At 43.9% G+C, this 22,611-nt stretch overlaps 1 protein-coding gene across 3 annotated transcripts in view; it reads left to right on the top strand.

Annotated features, from left to right (window-relative positions):
- The window catches only part of SORBS3 (sorbin and SH3 domain containing 3), a 113,650-nt gene that overhangs the window by 83,317 nt on the left and 7,722 nt on the right, over positions 1–22,611 (top strand). For all 3 annotated transcript variants that reach the window (XM_029603795.1, XM_029603794.1, XM_029603793.1), the window contains exons 12-15: positions 1,406–1,500; positions 2,609–2,655; positions 3,258–3,372; positions 3,852–3,977. In XM_029603795.1, coding sequence (XP_029459655.1) covers positions 1,406–1,500; positions 2,609–2,655; positions 3,258–3,372; positions 3,852–3,977 — 383 coding nt within the window. The remainder of the gene's footprint in view (positions 1–1,405; positions 1,501–2,608; positions 2,656–3,257; positions 3,373–3,851; positions 3,978–22,611) is intronic.

Raw genomic sequence — 22,611 nt, 5'->3', positions numbered from 1 at the left:
GTTTTGATTGGGCATGGATGATTTGTATTGCATCTGGTTAGTGCCGGTGATATTTGAAATGCCTGTTTTGCCGTCCGCTTTGTAGAGATTTCTCCTAAAAAGGCAGAATGCAAGTTTTTGTTTTTTTTAATTTAATTATTGAGATTTTTTGATCACGTAACAAAATAGCTCAAGGCAAGTTACATAGTAAAAGCACAATAAATAACAAATGATTAAAAACAGCAAACTACACACATCAAAGAAATAACAGAAGATAAGGGTGCTGTGTCCCTGGGTGCTTGCTCTGTCTGCCTTCCATCAGCCAAAGAGTGCTGTAGGCAGGCTAAAAGGAGTCCAGCATTTATAGGTGCTGCTGCCCTTTCCTGGACCTCCGCTTAGAAGGAAGCTAGCTTGTTTCTAGATGGGCCCTTAAAGCTTATTTCTGTAGCCAGTATTTTCTACTCTATTTAAAATAATTAGTAATTCTCTGTCGCAGCTTTATTGTTTTGAGGTTTGTAAGGGTTTGGATTCACCTGATGATGAAATATTTGATCATTTGTCTCTTTTTGAGCCTCTGTTTTTAACTTATTGTGGTTTTATATATGTTGTTGTCAATAAACTGGAGGATAGCCTTCTAGATGTAACTTTATTAATAGCACAGAAACATATCATTTGGTCCAGGAATTCTGAAGATGCGCCTTCAGTATATTATTGGCTGGTAGAGTTTAAAGCAGTTTTACCTTGGAGTTAATTGTCTGTATTGGTAGATACAAAATAACTAGAAGGTCAATCAACAACAACCACAAACCAAATAATACAAAACGTGCGATCTGTCAATTTTCAAAATAATGCATAAATGTATGTTGCCTCATATTTTCACTGTTCGGTGCGTGGAAAGACATCTCTGGAGAAAAGACATTATAATCATCTGACACTAATCTTAGCCATCTAATCACGCAAATGTCCCAAAAAATATACTCACAAACTTGCAAAAACAAAACTAAACAAGATCAAATGTTACATATTCAATCTTTCATTTCATACGTATTAATGTTACAGGCAGCATTTTCAACAAAATTAAAACATTTCATAAAGACGAACCCTTTAAGGAATGTAAGGATTCAGATACAATTCTTAACAATTGGTAATAAGACCAGAGAAAACGTTTACACTGTTACTATTTCATGTACACCAAACAAACAGAATACAAGTAGTGATCTACTAAGAGTTGAATGCAGCAGGTATTGTAGGTGCTGGAGATGGTGAGTTAATGGCTCAGCTGTGGGGATTACAGAAAAGATCCTGGTGCAGGGAATGCCAGGAGCAGGAGTCAGTTCCATCCTTTACTCCCAGCAGGAAGAGCAGCGTATGTACTTTAGCTCAGACTGAATGCTGTTCATGTCCATATTTTTTCTGTTCTCTACAGAAAATGCAACACATCCTAGGAGCAGCCTGACATCAGCTAACAGGCCTGAGCCTCTGGAAACAGATGTTACACCATTAAAAAAAGAGGAGAGGAAGGTAAGACAGCCTTATGTGTGGGAATCTTGGAAACTTTTCTAGATTTAATATGCAGGGCTGGCTTGGTGTAGAGGACCTGGGTTCCTCCCAGGCCAGCCGTGGCTGGGGATGCTGGGGAGGGGAGGGAGCCTGTCATTGTGCAAGGGTGACACCTAGTGGCCAGCCTTAAGGCCCATGTTTGCAGCGGTCTGGAAGGACTCCTGGTGCATGGCCTCCAGCCGAGGACTATTACTGACATGCCTGAGCTCAGTGAGATTGGTGGGGATATAAACTAATTGAGTATAGGGGCTCATGGCACTGTTGTAGTAGAGGCCGGTTCCAGCTATGCCACAAGCCTAAAGAAGCAGGAGGAAAATGTATCCAAAAAAAGAAAACAAATTCAATAGTAGAATGTGCTGATGGGGATCCCCTGTGTCCGGAGGGGGTCAGCAGAGCAATGTGCTGCTTGAGGGCCCCTGGATCTTGAGTGAGAGAGGGTCAGCTGCAGAATGTGCTGCAGGGAAACCCCTGGGTCTGTGGGATTCAGCAGTAGAAAATGTTCCAGGATGTTCCCTGGATCAGTGTTGGCGGTGGTAGCGAGGGAGGTTTCAGCAGCAGAATATGCTGCAGAGTGGCCTCTGGATCTTGGTGGAAAGGAGGGGAGGGGATCAGAATCAGAATGTGTTGAAAGGTGACCCCGGGATCTGCTGCTGCTTAGTATTTCTGTAGCGGCACTCGACATATTCAGTGCTGTGCAAATAATACACACGAGACATTCCCTGCTCAGAATATGTTCCAGAATGGTTCCTGAATCAGTGTTGGGGGGGGGGGGGGGGAATAAGGAATGTGTTCCAGAGCAGCCCCTGCATTTAGAGGGTTCTTCAGCAGAACGTGCTGCAGGGTGGCTTCCCCCCTTCGGATTTGGGCAGGAGGTCCCGCAGCAGAGTTTAGTATATGATGCAGTGCGGCTCTGGGGGGAGTGGGTGGTCAGCAGCACAGTTTGCTTCAGAGTGGCCCCTGGATTTGGAGAGGGCCCAGCAGTGGAATGCATCCAGAGCAGCCCCAGGGTCTGAGGGAGTCAGCAGTGTAATCGGCTGTGCGTAAATTCTTTTTTTTTTCTTTTTTTCAGATGAAGGCAGCCCGTGTTAAGTTTGATTTCCAGGCACAGTCTATCAAGTGAGTGCTCTGCTGCCCATCTCTGTCCCCTTTCCCTTCTGTTCTGGAAAGCTTTGGGCTCTGTGGTTTATTTGAATTGTAAAATAAATAAATAAAAAAAAAAAACCAGACAATAGTACATAAGAGGATATGGGAAGTCAGCAGTAGTGTAGTGTGGGCATAAAATGCATTGGTATAGATCATACACTGGACAAGGTGATTGCATGGGGTGAGGGATAATGGTGGTAGGAAAGGGAAGAAGGGCATGAGAGACATTGGAGGTCACTAGTATGGGGGGGGGGGGGGTGACGGGTGTTGGAAGTCAATGATTAGTATGGGATACATGAGTGGCGTTAGAAGTCTACACTAGTTTGGGGCCTAGTGGGCAACTTTGGAAGCCTGGTGATATGGAGGAGTGGGTTGTATTGGAAGTCTGCAGTATAAAAGTATCTGGTGAGGTAGTAGAGGCCTGGAGTATTACTTGCAGTCTCATCCCACGTACTCCAGGGGTCATGAATGTTTAGTTAAGGGTCTGATAGCGTAAAGCTGAGGTTGTTTTGTGCATTTGTTTTAGTTTCCATGACTGTCCCTTTGAGCTTTCCTCATGCCCTTTGACCCCTTAGAGAGCTGACTTTACAAAAAGGAGATATTGTCTACATCCATAAGCAAGTGGACAAGAACTGGTTTGAAGGGGAGCATCATGGGAGATTGGGCATCTTTCCAGCCAGCTATGTGGAGGTAGGTGACCCAAACTCCAATGGCCTATCAGAGAGCAGACCACAGAAGTGAGCCTGTCTGGGCTTTCAGATCTAGTACAGGTTAGATTGATTCCTTGTGTGCATGTAGAATAGTGAGGAGAGCCCTTGTATCTTTTAACATTTTTTTCTTCACTGTTTGCCCTGGGTAAGCCTCTCAGTGCTATAGATAATTAGTAATTACACTAGTCCTAAAGCTTTGAGTATGCATATAATACCTCAGTCTCAGGACTGCCTCTAAGGATAGAATAGTTACCTCTGCCAGATATCACTGGCTTTGCGCCTAACTTCACCAGGTTGTCTGGTCAATCTCCTGCGATCCCATTTGGCTGCCTTATCTGTCATCAGGTTAGACAGAGGTAGACCCCATTGATCAACTATTCCATGAGAGCAGACTGCAATGCCTGTCCTGGAACATGCTCTTCATAACATGAACACTTTTTTCTATTTCTCTTCAAACAGATCCTCCCACCTACTGAAATCCCCAAGCCGATTAAATCCCCCTCTATCCAAGTGCTGGAATATGGAGAAGCACTGGCATTATTCAACTTCAAAGGAGACCTGCCTGTGGAGTTATCCTTCCGCAAGGTACTGATATCTGGTATAGGACCAAAATAAGAATTGTCCAAAGGTGATGCCATATCTGAGCTTTTCAGAACTTTTAGGACCCTTATTCAAATGTGGCCAGACTCTTCTTGCCAAAATGTGCAGAATTCATCAGCCCCTGATGGCTAAAGGTGACACACAATATCAATCCATTCACCTTTTAAGTCTTCTTGCCCTCATGAATCCATCTGAAAATAGAGGATGGAGGAGGGAGCTCCAAACTTCTCCAAAGCCAGCTTTCCCCCACCATTCCCCTCAGCTCCCCTACAGCCAGATTTCTCCCTCCATTCTCTACAGCTCCTCCACAGTTAATGCTCCTCCACCATTCCCCACAGCTTCCCTTACCATTTTCAGCTCCCCTTCATAGGCAGCACTCCTCCAACACTCCTTACCACTGCGAGCTGCAGCACATCTTGGTAAGATAGACTGAGTTTGCCAGAGCTGTGACCTCCCACTGCCTTTGCTCTTACATATATATATATATATACATAGATGCCACACACCATCAACACTGGGCTCCCTGAAATAACTAACAGTGATGAGAAAGACAGAAAGAAAAAAAAGGTGAAAGAATCCACCTGGAACTGAGAGGGGAGGGGCATTGTGTGATCCTTGATCGGGAGACCCGCCCCCTCTGATGTCACTGAGGACTGTGACGGACGTTAAACAGCGCCAGAACACCAGGTGTCGCGTGCCGTGCGTCGCGCTCCGCAGGGGCGTGACAAAGCAGCACTTTCCTTTGTGCACCCCTTCGAGCATCCCGTAGTGTTAGCCTTTCCCCATGTTCTTTTATATCCCTTGTTAACAATCCCCATATTTAAATGTTTAATGTATTTGACAAAGGTAAAGCACGAGTTCCTGCAAATTTTGTTTAAATGTAAACCGATGTGATATGTAAAATCGAACACCGGTATATAAAAATAAATAAATAAATATATTCCTGTACATATAGATACTGCTTGGTGGGGGGGGGGGGGGGGTACTACTTTAGACGTAGTTCTCAATGGAATTCAGGACCTGACACAAAGGGTAGAAGTGGTGGGAACTGCTTGACAATAGTGATCATAATACAATCAAGTTTCATATAGTCACCACAGGGGGAATATTAAGAAGGAATATTAAAAAGGAAATTAAAAAATTAGGAAGAAACTAAAATGGGTAGGTGCAAGGGTTAAAAATCTGCATGGAGATAGCTTAAAAGTGCTATCTTGGAAGCCCAGATAAAATGTATTCCATGCACTAAAAAAGGTCAAAGGAAGACCAAGCTACTGCTAGCATTGTTAAATGATGCTGTGGAAGAGGCTATTAAAGCCAAAAAGGCCTTAATACATGGAAAGCAAGTCCAAATAAGAAGAGAAATGAGCATAGGCATTGACAAAATAGATGTAAAACATTAATAAGGCAAACCAAAAAAGAATTTGAGAAGAAGGTTGCTACAAAGGTTAAACTAATAGTAACAACGTTTTCAAGTAAATCATAATGAATAAGCCTGGAAAGGAGTCAGTTCAGCCATTAGGAGGTAAAATGGGAACACAAAGCCACTGTAGAAAATTTAAGTGAATTCTTTTCTTCGGTCTTTTACTGAAGATGGTGTTAGGGAGATTTCCACACCGGAACTGTTCTTTGAAGGTGATGAGATAGAGGAACAGAAGAAAATCACTGTTAAACTGGAGGACGTATTTTCTGTGGACAAGCAGGACAGTAATCGGCCACACAAGTGGGTGATGTCATGTGACGGTGCCAAGAGAGTAAAGCTTTCTAAGTTAAGAAAACCCCGACAAGGTGTTTCTGAGCATGCACTGGGTGTTCTGTACAGCCGTCACAATTGTGAATCTCTTCAGTCTTTTTCTTCCGCTCATGTGAATCGATACATTTTTGCTCTCTTTTCTCCAGCTTGCTTGTCTTTGTGCTTTCTTATTTCTCTTTCCTTTGTCAAAGTATTGTTTTTCTTTTAGCAAGTGCCAAGAATACTTTTTTATTACTATTATTTTTTTAAAAATTGAATTCAACCTAATCTCAGCTCTCCTAATATTGGCGGACAGCAAACCAAGATTCAAAAGCTGCTCCCGCTGCTCCTGTAAGATTACTTTATCTGATCAGTACAATTGCTGTGTTTGATGCTTGGGCCTGTTGCATGATGTACCTAACTGGGATGCCTCTGCCCAAATGTCTCCCGGGGCCGGAAGATCTAGAAGCTACACACCGAAAGAATTTTAAAGTTCTCCTCAAGCCTCCAGGTCAATGAAGAAGAAACGATCACCAGGTAAGGGACCATCGCCTGAATCAAAAAATGTAGAGTCCTTTCATACTGGGCACCATGACTTAGAAGTCTCGGCACAGGCGCCATTCTCCCTGTAGCAGAGAGGGAGAGACGTTGTGCTCTTTGGCACCGAAGCATGCAGGAATCAAAGTAGGGCCTGTTAGTGCTGACAACAGATCAGCGCACAGGAAGATGCTTTTGGTGGCTTCACTCTTCAGCAAAAAGATTTCATCAGCGTGGCCAGCAGCTTCTCAGCACAGAGGTACAGTTTTTTGGCACCAATCAAACAAAATGTTCATTCTGCCAAACTACTTACGCCACTTATAGTTCCAGAATCTGATAGTTCCACCGAGAGTTTTCCTTCCAAATAGGAGCATCATCCGTTCATGAGGAAAATGTGGCTTGACTTGCTCAAGATCTGTTTTATTAATATACAAGATTCTCCGCCTCCTCCATCACAGCTAGAACAAATGTCTCCTATTTTGGAGTTCATGGCCCTTAAATCTGAAACTCTATTTACTATTATTCCATATCAAGCCAGGCAAGAAAAGATGCAAGCTGAGTTACAGGCTAAGTCTCAGGCTTTACTTTCATCCAAGGATAGAATGACATCAGAAGTCCCAGTTCTGGTATTATCTGACTCACAAGAAGGATCACAATCATCATATAATTCTCTGTCATAGTATTGTTGAAGAGAACACTGGTCTTCCATTGTACTTTTCTCCACAGCCTCCCAGAGGCTGTGGAGAAAAGAGATATGGCATATCCTCCCATCTCAGCTGGGGGATATGCCATATCCTGCTTTTATCCAAATGGCAAAAGCAATTCCATGTAATTTACAGGAGATATATTTGCCCCAAAGCATGTAATAGTTGTTCAGTTCACAGAGTATTACAGGAACTTCAAACAAGAATGTGGCAGACAGCCTTGTCTAAATTACCAGTAATGAGGAAGTTATATCTTAAATACAAAGTTCAGCCTTGCCTGGGCATCATTGAGTCTATAAAAATGGAATCAGCTTTGAAAAAAGAAAAGCATTCCAAAACACATTCTGGTACCCCTTCTGGGTAACGATGTCAAGTTACTAAACACAATGGCAAAAGAGATTTTTCTAAGCAGCTGTGTTAACATCTAGGATTGCAGCCTATCAGCTATTTATGATATAATACATATATCACGCCTTGCAAAAGATGCGAGACATAACCCAGCAAGCTTCCTTCAGACTCCATGGATTGTTTTGCTTCTGTACTACAAGAAGCAGAAGAATGTGGGGAAAAATCTAATTCACTCGGCTTATGATGCATGCGGTACTTCTTCCAGGACATCTGCAATAACCGTTGGAACCAGGAGGCCAGCATGGCTGTAGACTTCGGAGGCTTCAGGAAGATGTTCAAGAGAAACTTGCTGATGCTCCAGTCGCTTTGCAAAGAAAGTAAAAGAGACGGTGGATCTTATTAAAGACCACTACACCACTCTTCTTATCCTGTCAGCAGTTACAACTGAGCAGCCTTCTACAAGCAGGAAAAGTCAGCTTCAGTGCTACAGTCCTCCGATCACTTCATAAAGGAGAAGGGTCAGCCCTCCTCGCTGCAAACGCAGTGAAACCGATCCCAGTACTATAAAGGAGCACAGGCTTCTACTCCATCTACTTCCTCAGTTTAAAGAAAACAGATGATCTCAGTCCCATCTTGCATGTCAGATATCTCAACAAGAAAAGAAGAGTTCAGGATGAACTTACTAGGCATCATCCTCCCTTTATTGGAAATAGACAGGCTAACTACTCTTGATCTCAGATATGCACACATTCAATTCACAAAACTCATAGGAAATTTGTATGTTCACCATAGCCAGCAATCATTATTATCGTGTTCTCCCTTTTGGCCTCTGCAGCACCAAAGGTTTTCACAAAATGCCTGGCAGTGGTTGCTGCTTATCTAAGAGAGCACTCTACTCTATTTGTTTTTCCATATTTAGATGACTGGCTTATCTCCAGCTATACCCTTCAAGAAGCTCATTCTTCCTCACTCTATACAATGAACACACTCCTCCATTCTCTGCATGCTGGCTGGAATTTTCAAGCCCGTTGAGAGGTCAGTTTTTTCCACCATCCTCAATTTCAAATCACGATAACCACAGATGCCTCCAATGGAGAACAGGGAGCTCATCCGAACAACCTTTGTTCTGAAGGAAATTGGTCTCCCTAGGAAAGATTACGCCACATGAATCATCTAAAGCTGAGGGCAATTTTCAGTACGTTGAGTATTCATGCTCTGCGTGGGATAGCACTGGCAGTCTGTGGCTCCACAGAAGATAGACACACACTGGACTCTGACATTTCTTACATAAACTTTATTTTAAAATAGTGGCTTACCTAGAGCCACATTCACACTCCACATTCATCTTCAGTATTCATAGCTCAACATTTGTCCTCCGTATTCACTATTCACTTCCCAATACTGACTTTCAGTATTCATATTCATTCTTCACCTTTAGTGTTCATCTTCTTACAGGAACTACCTTCTCCTGGAGAGCCGCAGCCTCGCTGTTCTCAACTGGGCCAAATTCTTATTCCTGCTCTCTGGGATCCTTCCACCGAGATACCTATGTCTCTAGATTTTAAGGTGGACCAGGCTAGATGCTTGCTCCAGCACTGGTTAAGGAGGGTTTTCAGGGACATTCCTTCAAACTCTGGTTAAAGAAGACGTTTTGAGTGAATCAGACAGACTGCTAGGGAGCATGAAGTTCCATATCAATAAACAAGGAGGAACAGGCTCTTTCAATCTTTGTCAAGAAACCTGCAAGATATGGAAACAGGCAGTATCCCAGAAGATGTATATGATAGCTATCGCCATGGAAACCAAAGCCAGCTAGCAGACATGCTAAGTCACCAACTACAACCACACGAATGGCCATTGGACCACCATATAGCAAAAGAACTGTTGCAACTTTAAGACATTCTGCAGATTGATCTCTTTGCAATGCCATTAAACAACAAAATCCCCACCCATTCCTCCAGGAGACCAGCAAAGAACAGTCTAGTGACGGATGTTTTTTTCACCCCCATAAAGTCATGGGCTTCTCTATGTGTTCCCTCTTGCCATCGGCCCCCAACCTCCCTTCATTTCCACTCATAGCCAAACCAATTCCAATATTCAGGAAAGAAAAAGGTCTAATGATATTAATAGTTCCTTTCTGGCCACATGAAATTCTGGTTTCGTAGCAGCCAGTAAAAATTAAAAATATTCCCATCACTGCTTACGCTATGAAACAGGAATCTTCTTCATCCCAACCTTCAGTCTTTAACTCTGACTGTATGGATGCTGAAAGTTAGCCTCTTCTGTGCAGGTATCTACTGAAAGAGTAAGGTTATTCTAGCATCAAGAAAAGACTCAACTAGAAGAGCTTAGAACTTTAAATGTAAAAGATTTTCTATCACATATCGCGCATGCACTGAGAGCCCCCAGTTTCCTGTGGTAGATTTTCCAAGATTCTAGGGCAAAGTTTGTGCAGATTTTTCAAAGTTTTGTGGCAATTTTCTGGCAAATTTGCATAATTTTTCCTAAAGATTTACATCTCTGATTTTGCAAAAATGTCAGTTTTTTATTGAAAAATATTCACATTGGTTTTTTTTTTTTTTACAATATTTAAATTATATACAAATAAAAAAGTACCAAGTACAAAAATCAGCAATTTATCAAGTTGACAGATAACAAACTTTTAACTGTGAAATGTCACTTTTGTATTGCATTGAAATATAGTACAACCATCCTTTTATATTTCTTGAGACAGTCCATGTCTTTCCACGTTTATGAGCTTATGTATGCCCTCACTCAGTAGCAGCAGTGTGTCATGCGGTTGATTATACAGAAAGATATGTGCGCATGTATAGGGCATATGGCAGCAGATACAAAAAGGGGTTGAATTAACACAAGTTTGAAACTTGTCAGCAGTAGTGCAAGTCATCAAGGTTTCCATGACTTGAAATGAATGCCTTCTCTGCCATTGTGAGACACCAGCAGTTGCAGACTTCCAAAAATACATCAAGGTCTTTGTAATTGGTACATGGTATAGGATTGGTCACATAACCAGGTGCAAGAACCTTTGTTTAAAGATGACATTTTTCTAGAAGGGACATCATCCAGGAATTATATCAAAATCATTTTTGGTTTGATGAGGATTTAAGAGATCTTTGAGGGATCAAACAAAACATTCTGACTGCTTTATCTGTGCCCTCCGCTTTCACACCCCATCTTCTTGTTTGCTTCAGGACAGGAGGAAGGGGGTGGGTGAAACAGAAGGAGAGGGTTCCCTGCAGGTTGTTTGCAAGGGGAAGGGCTAGAGCAGGAACACAGATTGCAGGCAGGCACCCTGCAGCTTTCTTCAAAAGATTGAATTAGGAGGTATGAAAGCTTTCAGAAATGTTGGTTCTATCACTTAAACGTTTTAAATGGGTGCTCATGATTGAACGCCCACTCTCTTAATGTGCGCCGATCCACCTCATCCAGGAGCCTGATTTAATAGTTAAATGGACTGCCACAGTAAAAAGGAGGCGCTAGGGAACATTTAGCATCGCTAACACCTCCTTGGCATTGGGCGCCCAGGAGAGATGGCTGTCTGCGGGTTAGGAAAACGAACACTCAGTTTTATGAGCGTCCGTTTTCCTATCCCGTGCACAGCCACAGGTTAGGAAAATGGATGGTTGTTAATTGAGCGTCTGTTTTCCTAAGCTGACTGCCGGCAGTACTTTATTTTTTAAAATTTGTTTTCAGTTCCTCTTTTTTCGGTTCCTCCGACTTAATATTGCCACGATGTTAAGTCGGAGGAACTACAGAAAAGCAGTGTATTCTGCTTTTCTGTAAACTTTTGGGGCTCCTCAAGAATTAACGCCTGCTCTGGGGGAGGGGTTAGCTTTTGAGAGTAAAAATGTTCGCATCAGACATACATTGGGGTTTATTTTTGCATCGGGGGTAATAGCTAATAGCCTCATCAACATGAATGTACATGTGATGAGCGCTATTAGCTTTGTGCCGGTTTGGACGTGCATTTTGGACGCGCTGATCCCCTTATTGCAAGAGAGGTTTTAGAGGTGCGTCCAACACGTGTGTCTAAGCACCTGTAAAGCCACGTGCTCAGCCAAGTGGACTATGTTGTATGTTAGCTGTCAAATATGTGGCAAACCCTAATTCTGTGGTTTCTCCTGCAGCTGCACTGGCTGCCTGTAGCGCATAGGGTCAAGTAATATCCTCCTTACTGTATCTTGCAGACTTACTTTCCAGTTATCAGCCTTCTTGTCTGTTGTATTCCACAGAAAGGCTCTTGCTATATTTGCCTTCGTTTAAAGAGGCATGTCTTCAGATCTCTTGTCACCACACTGTCTGTGTGGCAGGGTCATTCTTTTGGAATGGCTTACCAGTTGAATTGCTTGCAATAAGGGACTATAGGGTTTTTCTTAAAACACTGAAGGCCCTTTTAGTTTAATAGGCTGTCGGTTAGAAACTTTAAAAAAATTATTTGACCTAGGTTTTAATTGTTGCATTTTTTGTTAGGTTGTGTTTGTGCAAGTTTTTGTGTTTGGTCCTGTTTTGTGTCATAATTTTATTTGTGTGTATTTTATGTATGTGTGTCATGGAATCCAGTTAGAATGGCTGTTGCTACAATAAGTGAGATATAAATTTAAAAACTCTAATCACATTTAGTAACCCTTAAATTGAGACATACCTACTCCTTTCCTGCTTTAAGACTTTATCATCACAAAAAATTAAAATGCAGGCAGAAGCATTTGAGATGGGAGCTATCCAGTCTTTTGCACCGAGTGCCACATGTATGGATATCTACTTGTTGGTGAGAGGTTGTATGTGTGCACCCAGTGCAAAGAGCTCGTGGCTCTCAGAGAACAAATATGATCTTTGGAGGCCAGAATGGCAGACCTAGAGGAGCTGAGGCAGACAGAGTAGTATATAAAGGAGACCTTCAGAGACGTATTAGAGCACTCCCAATGCTAGTAGAACCTGGTAGAAAACCATCACCTTGGTGCGACAGGAAGTAATCCTGTAGCTAGCACCTGCCCTCCAAGTGATTCAGTAACACTGAGGTTGTCTCTCCAGTGGTCTGTGACCAGGAGGAAAAAAGGTTAGGATGGCCATTGTAGTGAGTGATTCAATCATTAGGAAAGTAGATAGCTGGGTGGCTTGTAGGCGAGAGGATCACTTGGTAACTTGGTTACCTGGAGCAAAGGTAGTGGACCTCATGCGCCACCTAGATAAGATTTTAGACAGTGCTGGAGAGGAGCCAGCTGTCATGGTACATGTGCATGCCATAGGAAGATGTAGGAGGGAGGTTCTGGAGGCTAAATTTAAGCTCTTAGGCAATTGAAATCCAGAGCCTCCAGAACTGCATTCTCAGTCCCATTCCACACACCGGACCCCAGAGGCAAGCCACGCTCCAGAATCTCAATAAGTGGATGAAATAATGGAGCAGGGAAGAGGTTTGCTAGGAATATTATGTAGAAGGAGGAGCCTGTTCTGACAGGATTGGGCTTCACCGTAACCAGAGTGGAACCAGGCTGCTGGCACTAACCTTTGAAAAGGAGATAGAGCAGCTTTTAAACTAAATGTTGGGGGAATGCCAAAGGTCACTCAGAAGCTCATGATTCGGAGAGATGTATCTTTGAAGGATACTAAGAGAACAGGGAAGTTAGGGCATCCCGACAGAAATGTTGCAATAAATGCTAACGCAGCCCAGGTTGGCTCTTTTAAGTAAAGAGCCAACAGAGCAGAAAGATTCCAAATTATTCCTGTCATCTGATAAGCAATTGTTAATACAAATGAAAAGCATAGTTTGAAATGTCTGTAAATAAATGCTAGAAGTCTCAAAAATAAGATGGGAGAGTTAGAATATATAGCACTGAATGAAAAGATGGATATAATTGGCATCTCGGAGACCGGGTGGAAGGAGGATAACCAATGGGACTCTCTGATACCAGGGTACATATTTTTAGGTCCATATTCAAAAGCCATTTAGATTGATAGCGTAATAGTTATCTTTCTAAATGGCTTACCTGGCTGTATTCAGCCTTTATCCAGCTAAATTCTAACCGGCTAATAAGTTGAGTTGTTATCCAGCTAAGCTAACTGGCTAACTCCAGTATTCAGAGTAGGCTGGATGACTTAGCCGGCTAAATCTGAGAGTCAAAGAGCTGTCCTAAAGTTAGTCAGCTAACTAATTAAGATAGCCGGCTATATTTAATAGTATGGCTGCACTGTTGAATATGCCTCCAAAGTTAGCCAGATATGTTTATGCGGCTAACTTTGCTATCTGGACTGTGTATCAAACAGGATAACAGTTTTGCAGGAAACAAAATAGATTGTAGGATCTTAATGCATAGAAATTCCATATGAGAAGGGGAAAAAATAGCAGTGGGAGTGTATTACTATCCACCTGGCCAGAATGAACAGACAGGCGATGTAATGCTAACCAAAATTAGGGAAGCCAACATAATTAGACAATAATAATGGCGATTTCAGTTATCCCGGAATTGACTGGGCAAATGTCACATCAGTACCTGCTAAGGAGGTAAAATTTCTAGATAAAATAAATGACTGCAAGAGGGGGAGCTATTTTAGAACTACTCCTTACTTATGGGCCGATACAGTACAGTGCGCTCCGGCACAGCGCACTGTTAACCCGCATTTGGACGCGTGTTTTCGACACACTAGCTTTGCTCCTTGCTCAGTAAGGGGTAATAGCGCGCCGAAAATGCACGTCCAAACCCCCCCCCCCCCCGAAACGAATAGCGCCCGCAACATGCAAATGCATGTTGATGGCCTTATTAGTTATGCGCGCGGGATACAGAAAGTAAAATGTACAGCCAAGCCGCACATTTTACTTTCAGAAATTAGCGCCTACCCAAAGGTAGGCGTTAATTTCTCTCGGCACCGGGAAAGTGCTCAGAAAAGCAGTAAAAACTGCTTTTCTGTACACCCTTCGACTTAATATCATGGCGAAATTAAGTCAGAGGTCCCAAAAGTTAAAAATAGTTAAAAATTAAAAAAAAAATTAAAATGGGCCCACGGCTCGCAGGTTGAAAACCGGACGCTCAATTTTGCCGGCGTCCGGTTTCCGAACCGTGGCTGTCAGCGGGTTTGAGAACCAACGCCAGCAAAACTGAGCGTTGGCTGTCAAACTCGCTGACAGCTGCCACTCCTGTCCAAAAAGAGGCGCTAGGGACGCGCTAGTGTCCCTAGCGCCTCTTTTTACTGTGAGCCCCAATTTAAATAAATTAATTTACTGAATTGCGCGCACAGAAGAGTGGGAGCTCGCCCGCTCTCCCGCGATTTTTACTGTATCGGCCTGTTAGTGTAAGGCTTCCCAAACCTATCTTGGAGGCCCCCACAGGCAGTTGGGTTTTCAGGAGATCCACAATGAATATGCAAGAGATAAATTTGCATATACTGAGTCTCCATGATATGCATATTTATCTCATGATATCTTGAAAACCCAACTGTCTGTGGGGGCCTCCAAGATAGGTTTATTAAATCCTATTTTAGTGGAACACATGATTTGGTGCAAGAGGTAATGGTGTTGGGGCCACTTGGCAACAGTGATCATAACATGATCAAATTTGACTTGATAACAAGAGGGAGGACACTGAGTAAATCTACTGTGATAGCATTTAACTTTCAAAAGGAAGACTATGAGGAAAATGGTTAGGAAAAAACTGAAAGTAGGAACTGCAAAAGTTACATCTGGCATGGATGTTGTTTAAAAATACCATCTTGGAAGCCCAGACCAGACATATTCAATGCATTAAAAAAGGTGGCAGGAAGACCAAACAACTACCAGCATGGTTAAAAGGTGAGATGAGAGAGACTATTCTAGACAAAGAACATCTTTCAAAACAGGAAAAGTGATCAGAATGAACACAACAGAAACAGCATAAGTGTTGGCAAGTTAGATGCAAAGCACTGATAAAGAAGGCAAAGACAGGATTTTAAAAGAAGCTTGCTGGAAGCAAAATCCTTTTCAGGTATATTCAAAGCAAAAAACCTGCAAGGGAATTAGTTGGCCCATTAGATATTCGAAGGGTAAAAGGGGGCACTAAGGGAGGACAAGGCCATAGCAGAGAGATTAAATTTGTTGCTTCAGTCTTTACTGAGGAAGATGTAAGGCAGATACCCATGCCAGAAGTGATTGCTTTAGGGGATGATTCAAAGGAAATTAAAGAAATCTCTGTGAACCTGGAAGATGTAATAGGGCAAACTGACAAACTAACAATTAACAAATCACCTGGATCAGACGGTATACATCCCAGAACTGAAAAATGAAATTGCAGACCTACTATTAGTAATCTGCAAACTATTATTAAAATCATCTACAGTAACTGAAGAATGGAGAGTGGCCAATGTAACACCAGTTGTTAAACAGGGTTCCAGGGATGATCCAGGAAAGTACAGACTGCTGAGCCTGATGCCAGTACCAGGCAAAATAGTTGAAACTATCATAAAGAACAAAGTTACTGAACATATAGTTAGTCATAGTTTAATGGGACAAAGTCAGTATGAATGTAGCCAAGGGATGTCTTGCCTCACCAATCTGCTGCATTTTTTTGAAGGTTTTTAATAACCGTGGATAAAGGTGAGACAGTTGGTAGTGCATCTGGATTTTCTGAAAGCGTTTGACAAAGTACCTCTTGAGAGACTGTTGAAGAAATTCAAAAGGCATAGGACAGGAGACAATGTTATATTGTGGACTGAGAGTTGGTTAAAAGATAGAAAATAGAGAGTAGGGCTAAATAGTCAGTTTTCTCAATGGAGAAAGGTGAATAGTGGAATGCTCTAAAGAAATGTACTGGGGCCACTGCTTTTTAACATATTTATAACTGATCTAGCGATGGGAACAGCAAGTGAAGTGATCATATTTCCTAATGATACAAAATTTTTCAGAGTTGTTAAATCACAAAAGGATTATGAGAAATTGCAAGAGGTCTTTGCAAGACTGGGAGACTGGGCATCCAAATGGCAGATGATATTTAATGTGGACCAGTGTAAAGGATGCATGTAAGGAAGAGCAATACAAATTATAGCTATACAATGAAAAATTCCATATTGGGAGTCACCTCCCAGGGAAAGGATCTAGGCATTATCATGGATAATATGTTGAATGTGTGGCAGCAGCCAAGAAAGCAGATAGAATGCTAGGAATTATTAGGGAAGGAATGGAGAATAAAACAGAAGGTGCACCTTGAATATTGTGTACATTCTGGTCACTGCATCTCAAAAAAAGATATAGCAGAATTAGAAAAGGTTCAGAAAAGGGTGACCAAAATAATAAAGGGGATAGAACGTTTCCCCTATGAAGAAAGGCTAAAGAGGTTAGGACTCTTCAGCTTGGAGAAGAGACTGCTGAGGGGAGATCTGATAGAGGTTTATAAAATAATGAGTGGAGTGGAACAGGTAAACATAAATTGGTTGTTTACTCTTTCAAAAAGTGCAAAGACCAGGGGACATTCAATGAAGTTATTAGGTAATACATTTAAGACAAATAAGAGAAAATATGTTTTTACGTAATACATAATTAAACTCTGGAATTCGTTGCCAGAGGATGTGGTAAAAGTTGTTAGTATAGCTGGTTTAAGAACGGTTTGGACAGGTTCCTGGAAGAAATGCCCATAAACCATTATTAAGGAGGATATTTACTTCTCATCCCTGGGATAAGTAGCATAGAATCTGTCAACTTTTTGGGATCCGTCCAGGTACTTGTAGCCTGGATTGGCCACTGTTGGGAACAGGATGCTGGGCTTGATGGTCCTTTGGTCTGACCCAGTATGGCATGTTCTTATGTTCATAAATAAACAATGTTTGGTGTTCATGAGTCAGTCAGGACCCCTTTAAATGTCCTTTTCCCCTCATACTTGAATACCTCTTAAGTCTTTCTGACACAGGATTGAAAACTAATTCAGTCAGAGTTCATTTTAATGCTGAAAGAGCATACCACGAGAATTTGGGAGGCGTTCCTAACTCCCAGCAGCCCACAGTTGACAAATTCGTGAAAGATGTAATTCATTTTAAACTTCTGGTTAAAGAGTCTCCTCCTCCTTGAGATCCAAATATAGTTCTGGCTAAGCTTATGAAACAGCAATAGCAGAACTAAGAATGTCTTTTTTGGAAGGTCTTGTTTTGCTAGCTGTAACTTCTGCCTAGTTTCATACTCTCTGTATACCCACATTTTCCAGAGCAGTACAGATTAGAAAAGACATCCTAAGGGGGCAATATTCAGCCCCTGAGTGACTCATCTAGTTAGCCGGATAAGTTTATTCAGCTAACTAGCAGGGTATGTTCAGCGGCCACTGAATATAACTGGTTATATTAAAGTTAGCCGGTTATGTATAACCGGCTAACTTTAGTTCAGCCGTACGGCCTAACCAGAGTTAGCTGGATAAGTTAACCAGCTAACTTCAGATATCAGCGTTATCCAGTTAACTTATCCAGCTAACGCCGCTCCTCCCCAGAGTGCCTCCTGCCAAGTAGTTATTTGGCAAGAATTTAGCCAGGTAAGTGCTGAATATAACCAGGTAAGCCATTGATATGGATAACCATTACGTTATCTGTCTAAATGGTGTTCAAATATAGACCTCTACATTTCTACCAGAAGTGGATTCTTATTTCCTAGCATGTAGCCAGAACCAGTGGGTTATGCTCCCCTGCCAGCAGATGAAGACGGAGTTAGGTTTCAAAGCTGACATCACCCTAGATACACCCCTGCAGTGACCTCAGCCCTTCAGTATGTCTCTGTCTTCAGCAGATGCGGACATGCTTTCCTTATGGGGATCGCTGAACCTTTTGGAAGAAGAAATTCTGCTTTTAAATTGGAGAAAAGATTGCAGTGATAGCTAGAGGTCCCTTCCCCAGTTGAGAATTCCTGAGGTGATTTCCGAGATCCCTCAGAGTTTGTGCCTTCGTCCAGTAGCTGGTTCCCGGCATGGATTTTGCTGCTGAAGCAGCTGAAAGGCAGCAGGTGCAGGAAACCGAGCGCGGCGGTGATTGCCAAAGCCCTCTCCCCACACAGCAGGAGACCATCTAGGTACTCAGGATTTCCTCCTGATTCAGAGACGATGGAGGGGTTTCGGTGAGACTTACTCTGGTCTCCTTGCTCGGTGCGCTGTACCGATGTCCTTCCCGATCCCGTTGCGGTAAGGGGAAGTGGGCTTCTGAGTGGGTTGAGCGGCCTCTCGGTGAGCTAGGCCCCGCTGTAGGCTTGGTCGGCACACTGCATGGTAGGCTGTGGCGGCACCATCTCGCATGCGTTTTTGTGCCTGTAATCCCCACCATAGAGCTTTGGTACACGCAGTGCGCATAACGTCGTGCACATACATACATGTATGATTTACTAGGTGCAGAATACAAATAAAGCCGGGTACACAGGCTGTGCATGCACCTTTCGGTGGCCCGCATAGGTACCGAAATCTGTGCGCATAAAATTTTAAGTGTGAGGCGTCTGAACACGCTATTACCGTTGCCAATGGCTCCGGCAGCAAAGAAACATAAGCGCCTTTCTCTTTGCTCTGCTTGTCATATTAGGGCTGCACAGTCTGACCTGGATTCTTGCTTATTTCAGCACTGTGAGGAAGCCCAGGGAGAACTGGCCTCCCCGGACTTTGCTAAGCCCAGTTCCTCCCATTCAGAGGTTGAATCAGCCACAGCCTCAACTGGAAGTACCCCAGATCTGAGTAACCCCGGGTCATTCATGGCAGAGGGAAATTTAGAGGCACCTACTCCAGTTTCACCTGGGCTAGGCATGGACCCAGCTGCTTTCTCTTGGGTGGAATTCTTTCAAGGCCTTCAAACCTTCACACAGGCACATCTGCTACCTCACTTGCCCCTGTCCGGACGGAACCTCAGCTGGTAAGCCTTCCCTCTCCAGTCCTATTGGCAGACCTCGAGGCATGCCTCGACTTACAAAGGGTATCCCTGTAAGGTACCTGGATAGCACGGAAGAAGAAGAGGATCCGGATTCATTGGAAGATGAGGAAATCCCCCCCTGGTTTAGAACCATATCAGACCATGTTACGTTTTTACCAAAGAGATTAATTGCCGGCCCTGGTTTCCCAGACCCTAAAGATGCTGGGAGTTCTTGGGTCAGACTCTGTGACAGAACCAAAGAGGAATCCCATTCTGATTTCCCTACGGAAAGCCTTTTTCTACTTTCCAGTATTGGAAGCCATCCAGGAGTTGACTGATCTGGAATGGGATGCCCCAGAAGCAAGTTTTAAAGGTGGACGAGTGTTAGAAGCTCTATACCCATTGGATCCAGCAGCAAGAGAACATTTGCATTTCCCTAAAGTGAATGAGCTGGTCTGTGCTGTCTCTAAGCAAACAACTATCCCAGTGGAAGGATTAGTGGCCTTAAAGGATGCGCACGATAAGCGGATGGAGGCCATCCTTAAAAATTACAGATTGCTTCTTGTTGTGCCCTGGTAGATCGTTCGTGCCATCTCGTCTCTCGGGAGGTGGATGACTCGGGAACCGAATTCCAGAACGGTTATATAACCCAATGCCACCTTTTTAGCTGACGTGGGCTCAGACTTAGTCTCTGTACCTCAGTCAAAGGAGTGGCCTCAGTGGTGGCGGCCAGGAGACAGCTATGGCTGTGGAATTGGTCAGCAGACACAACCTCCAAGGCAAATCTCACAAAGATGCTCTTTAAAGGATCACTCCTCTTCGGAAGCAAATTGGAAAAGCTGGCCAGTAAATGGGGCGAATCTCCAGTACTCCGGCTACCAGAAGATAAGAGAAAGCAGTTGCAGCGCTCCTTGCCCATAAGGTGTCAGTCCAGGGGCTCCCAATGCTTTCTCCCCTACAGAAACTCAACATTTCAGAGGTCTTGGTCCTTTGGGAAGTCTGTCCTTTCGGAGTTGGCAGCCCAAGAGAGGTTCAGGTTCATCCCAAGTCCCCCAATGAAGTTCTGCCGATGCACCCTCAGAACGAGGAGATAGGGGGGTCGACTGTCCCTCTTCTACCAAAGGTGGGTCAAGATCACTTCAGACAAATGGGTACTGGAGGTCATACGAGAAGGTTGTGCGCTGGAATTTCACAGCACTTCTCGGGACATATTCATGATATCTCCTTGCCATTCCCAGCACAAGAAGCAGGCAGTGGAAGCTACCCTGTTAAGGCTCCTCAGAATGAGGGCTATAACCCCATTACCTGTGCCCCAGGAAAATACGGGGCGTTATTCCATCTATTTCATTGTACCCAAGAAGGAAGGTTCCTTTTGCCCCATCCTGGACCTCAAGAGCATCAACTGACATCTACAAGTGATTCATTTCCACATGTAAACCGTACGCTCCATGAAAATGGCCATTCAATCAGAAGAGTTCTTAACCTCCATGGACCTATCCAGGGCCTACCTACATATTCCAATCTGGTAAGAACATCAATGTTTCCTATGCTTTGCCGTACTGGGTTGCCGTTATCTGTTCTAGGCACAGCCCTTTGGACTGGCCGCCACCCCCAGAACATTTTCCAAGATTATGGTGGTCGTAGCGGCAGCGTTGAGAAAAGAGGGAATCTTGGTGCACCCATACTTGGATGACTGGTTGATCCGGGCAAAGTCCATGGAAGAGAGTCTCCAGGTAACCAGCAGGGTGACCTCCTTGCTTCAGGAACTCGGTTGGGTCGTAAACCCGGACAAAAGCAGTCTCAAACCCTCCCAGTCCTTGGAATATCTGGGAGTCCGATTCGACACCAATCAGGACAAGGTCTTCCTCATGACCACTTGTATAAGGAAGTTGATGTCCCAAGGGCGTCTGTTTATGAACATGATACACCCGACAGTGTGGCGCTATCTTCAGGTCCTCTGTTTGATGATGGCAACCCTGGAAGTAGTGCCATGGGCGAGGGCACACATGTGACCACTTCAGAGCTCCCTGCTGTCATGTTGGTACTTACTGTCTCAAGAATATTCTATTTGCCTCCACTTACCGATGGAAGAATGCTTTCGGCTCAAGTCATGGCTGGAGGAAGCTCATCTGGGCAGGGGAATACCCCTGTCCCCTCCGGGGCTGGGGAGCTCACTGTCAGGAACTGACAGCCCAGGGCTGTTGGACCAAGGAAGAGGCCTTCTGGAACATAAACCGCCTGGAAGCCCAAGCAGTCAGATTGGCGTGTCTACAATTCGACCACATACTTCAAGGTTAAGCGGTCCATGTAATGTCAGACAAATCAACAGTGGTAGCCTATATCAACTACCAGGGTGGATCCAAAAGCTAGCAAGTGTCATAGGAGATAGATCTCCTTATGGAATTGGTGGAAATACATCTATAGATGATCTCAGCCTCCCATATCACAGGAAAAGACAACGTCAGAGCTGACTTTCTAAGCAGGAAGAGACTGGATCCCAGAAGAATGGGCGTTGTCTGCTAAAGCCTTTCAGCTGGTAGTAGATCACGGGGTCTCCTGTCCATCGACCTGCTGGCCGCATCTCACAATGTGAAGGTTCCATGATTCTTCAGTCACAGAAGAGATCAGTTGAACCTGGGGACTGACGCTCTTGTTCAGACCTGGCTGGAAGATGAGCTGCTATTTGCCTTTCTTCTGTGGCCCCTCCTGAGCAGGATCATTCACAGAATCGAGTGCCACAGGGGATTAATCCTACTAATAGCTCCAGATTGGCCCAGTTATCCATGGAATGCGGACATGAGGAGAATCCTGGTGGAGACCCCCCCGTGCCTTCCACCGGACAGGGACCTGCTACGGCAGGGACCAGTCCTTCATGAGGATCCAATTCGATTCTGTCTTACGGCCTTTGCCCTTGAGAGGGCTCACCTGATGAAGCAAGGATATTCGGCAGCATTAATTGCTAGCTTACGCTGTGTGCAGAAGTTCTCTATGTCCCTAGCATATGTGTGGGTCTGGAGAGTATTTGAGGCCTGGTGCGAAGAACACAGTGTTCCGTTTGGACGGTCAAAATCCCACTAATTCTGGAATTTTTGCAGGACAGCTTGAATAAAGCTTTAACCCTTAATTCCTTGAAGATACCAGGTAGTGGCTCTCTCCTGTTTCAGGGGTGAGGTAAACGGAACCCGCCTGTCTGCTCATCCGGACATGGCCCGTTTTCTGAAGGTGGTTGAAGCACCTCCAGCCACTCCTACAGTGGCCGGTTCCTTTGTGGAATCTTAAATCTAGTATTGGAGTTTTTGGCAGGGCCCTCCTTTCGGTCACTGCACAGTTTTTTTCCTTGCGTTTATTAACCCTGAAAACGGTGTTCCTCCTGGTGGCTATATGCTCGGCTTGTCGCATCTCTGAACTACAGGCATTGTCGTGTTTGGAACCGTTCCTCCGGATGACTCCAGGAGCGTTA

The sequence above is a fragment of the Rhinatrema bivittatum genome, chromosome 5 (genome assembly GCF_901001135.1).
Source record: "Rhinatrema bivittatum chromosome 5, aRhiBiv1.1, whole genome shotgun sequence".
In the NCBI taxonomy this organism is placed as follows: Eukaryota; Metazoa; Chordata; class Amphibia; order Gymnophiona; family Rhinatrematidae; genus Rhinatrema; species Rhinatrema bivittatum.
Note: the sequence above shows the minus strand (reverse complement) of the source record. Positions and strands in the feature narration are given on the sequence as shown.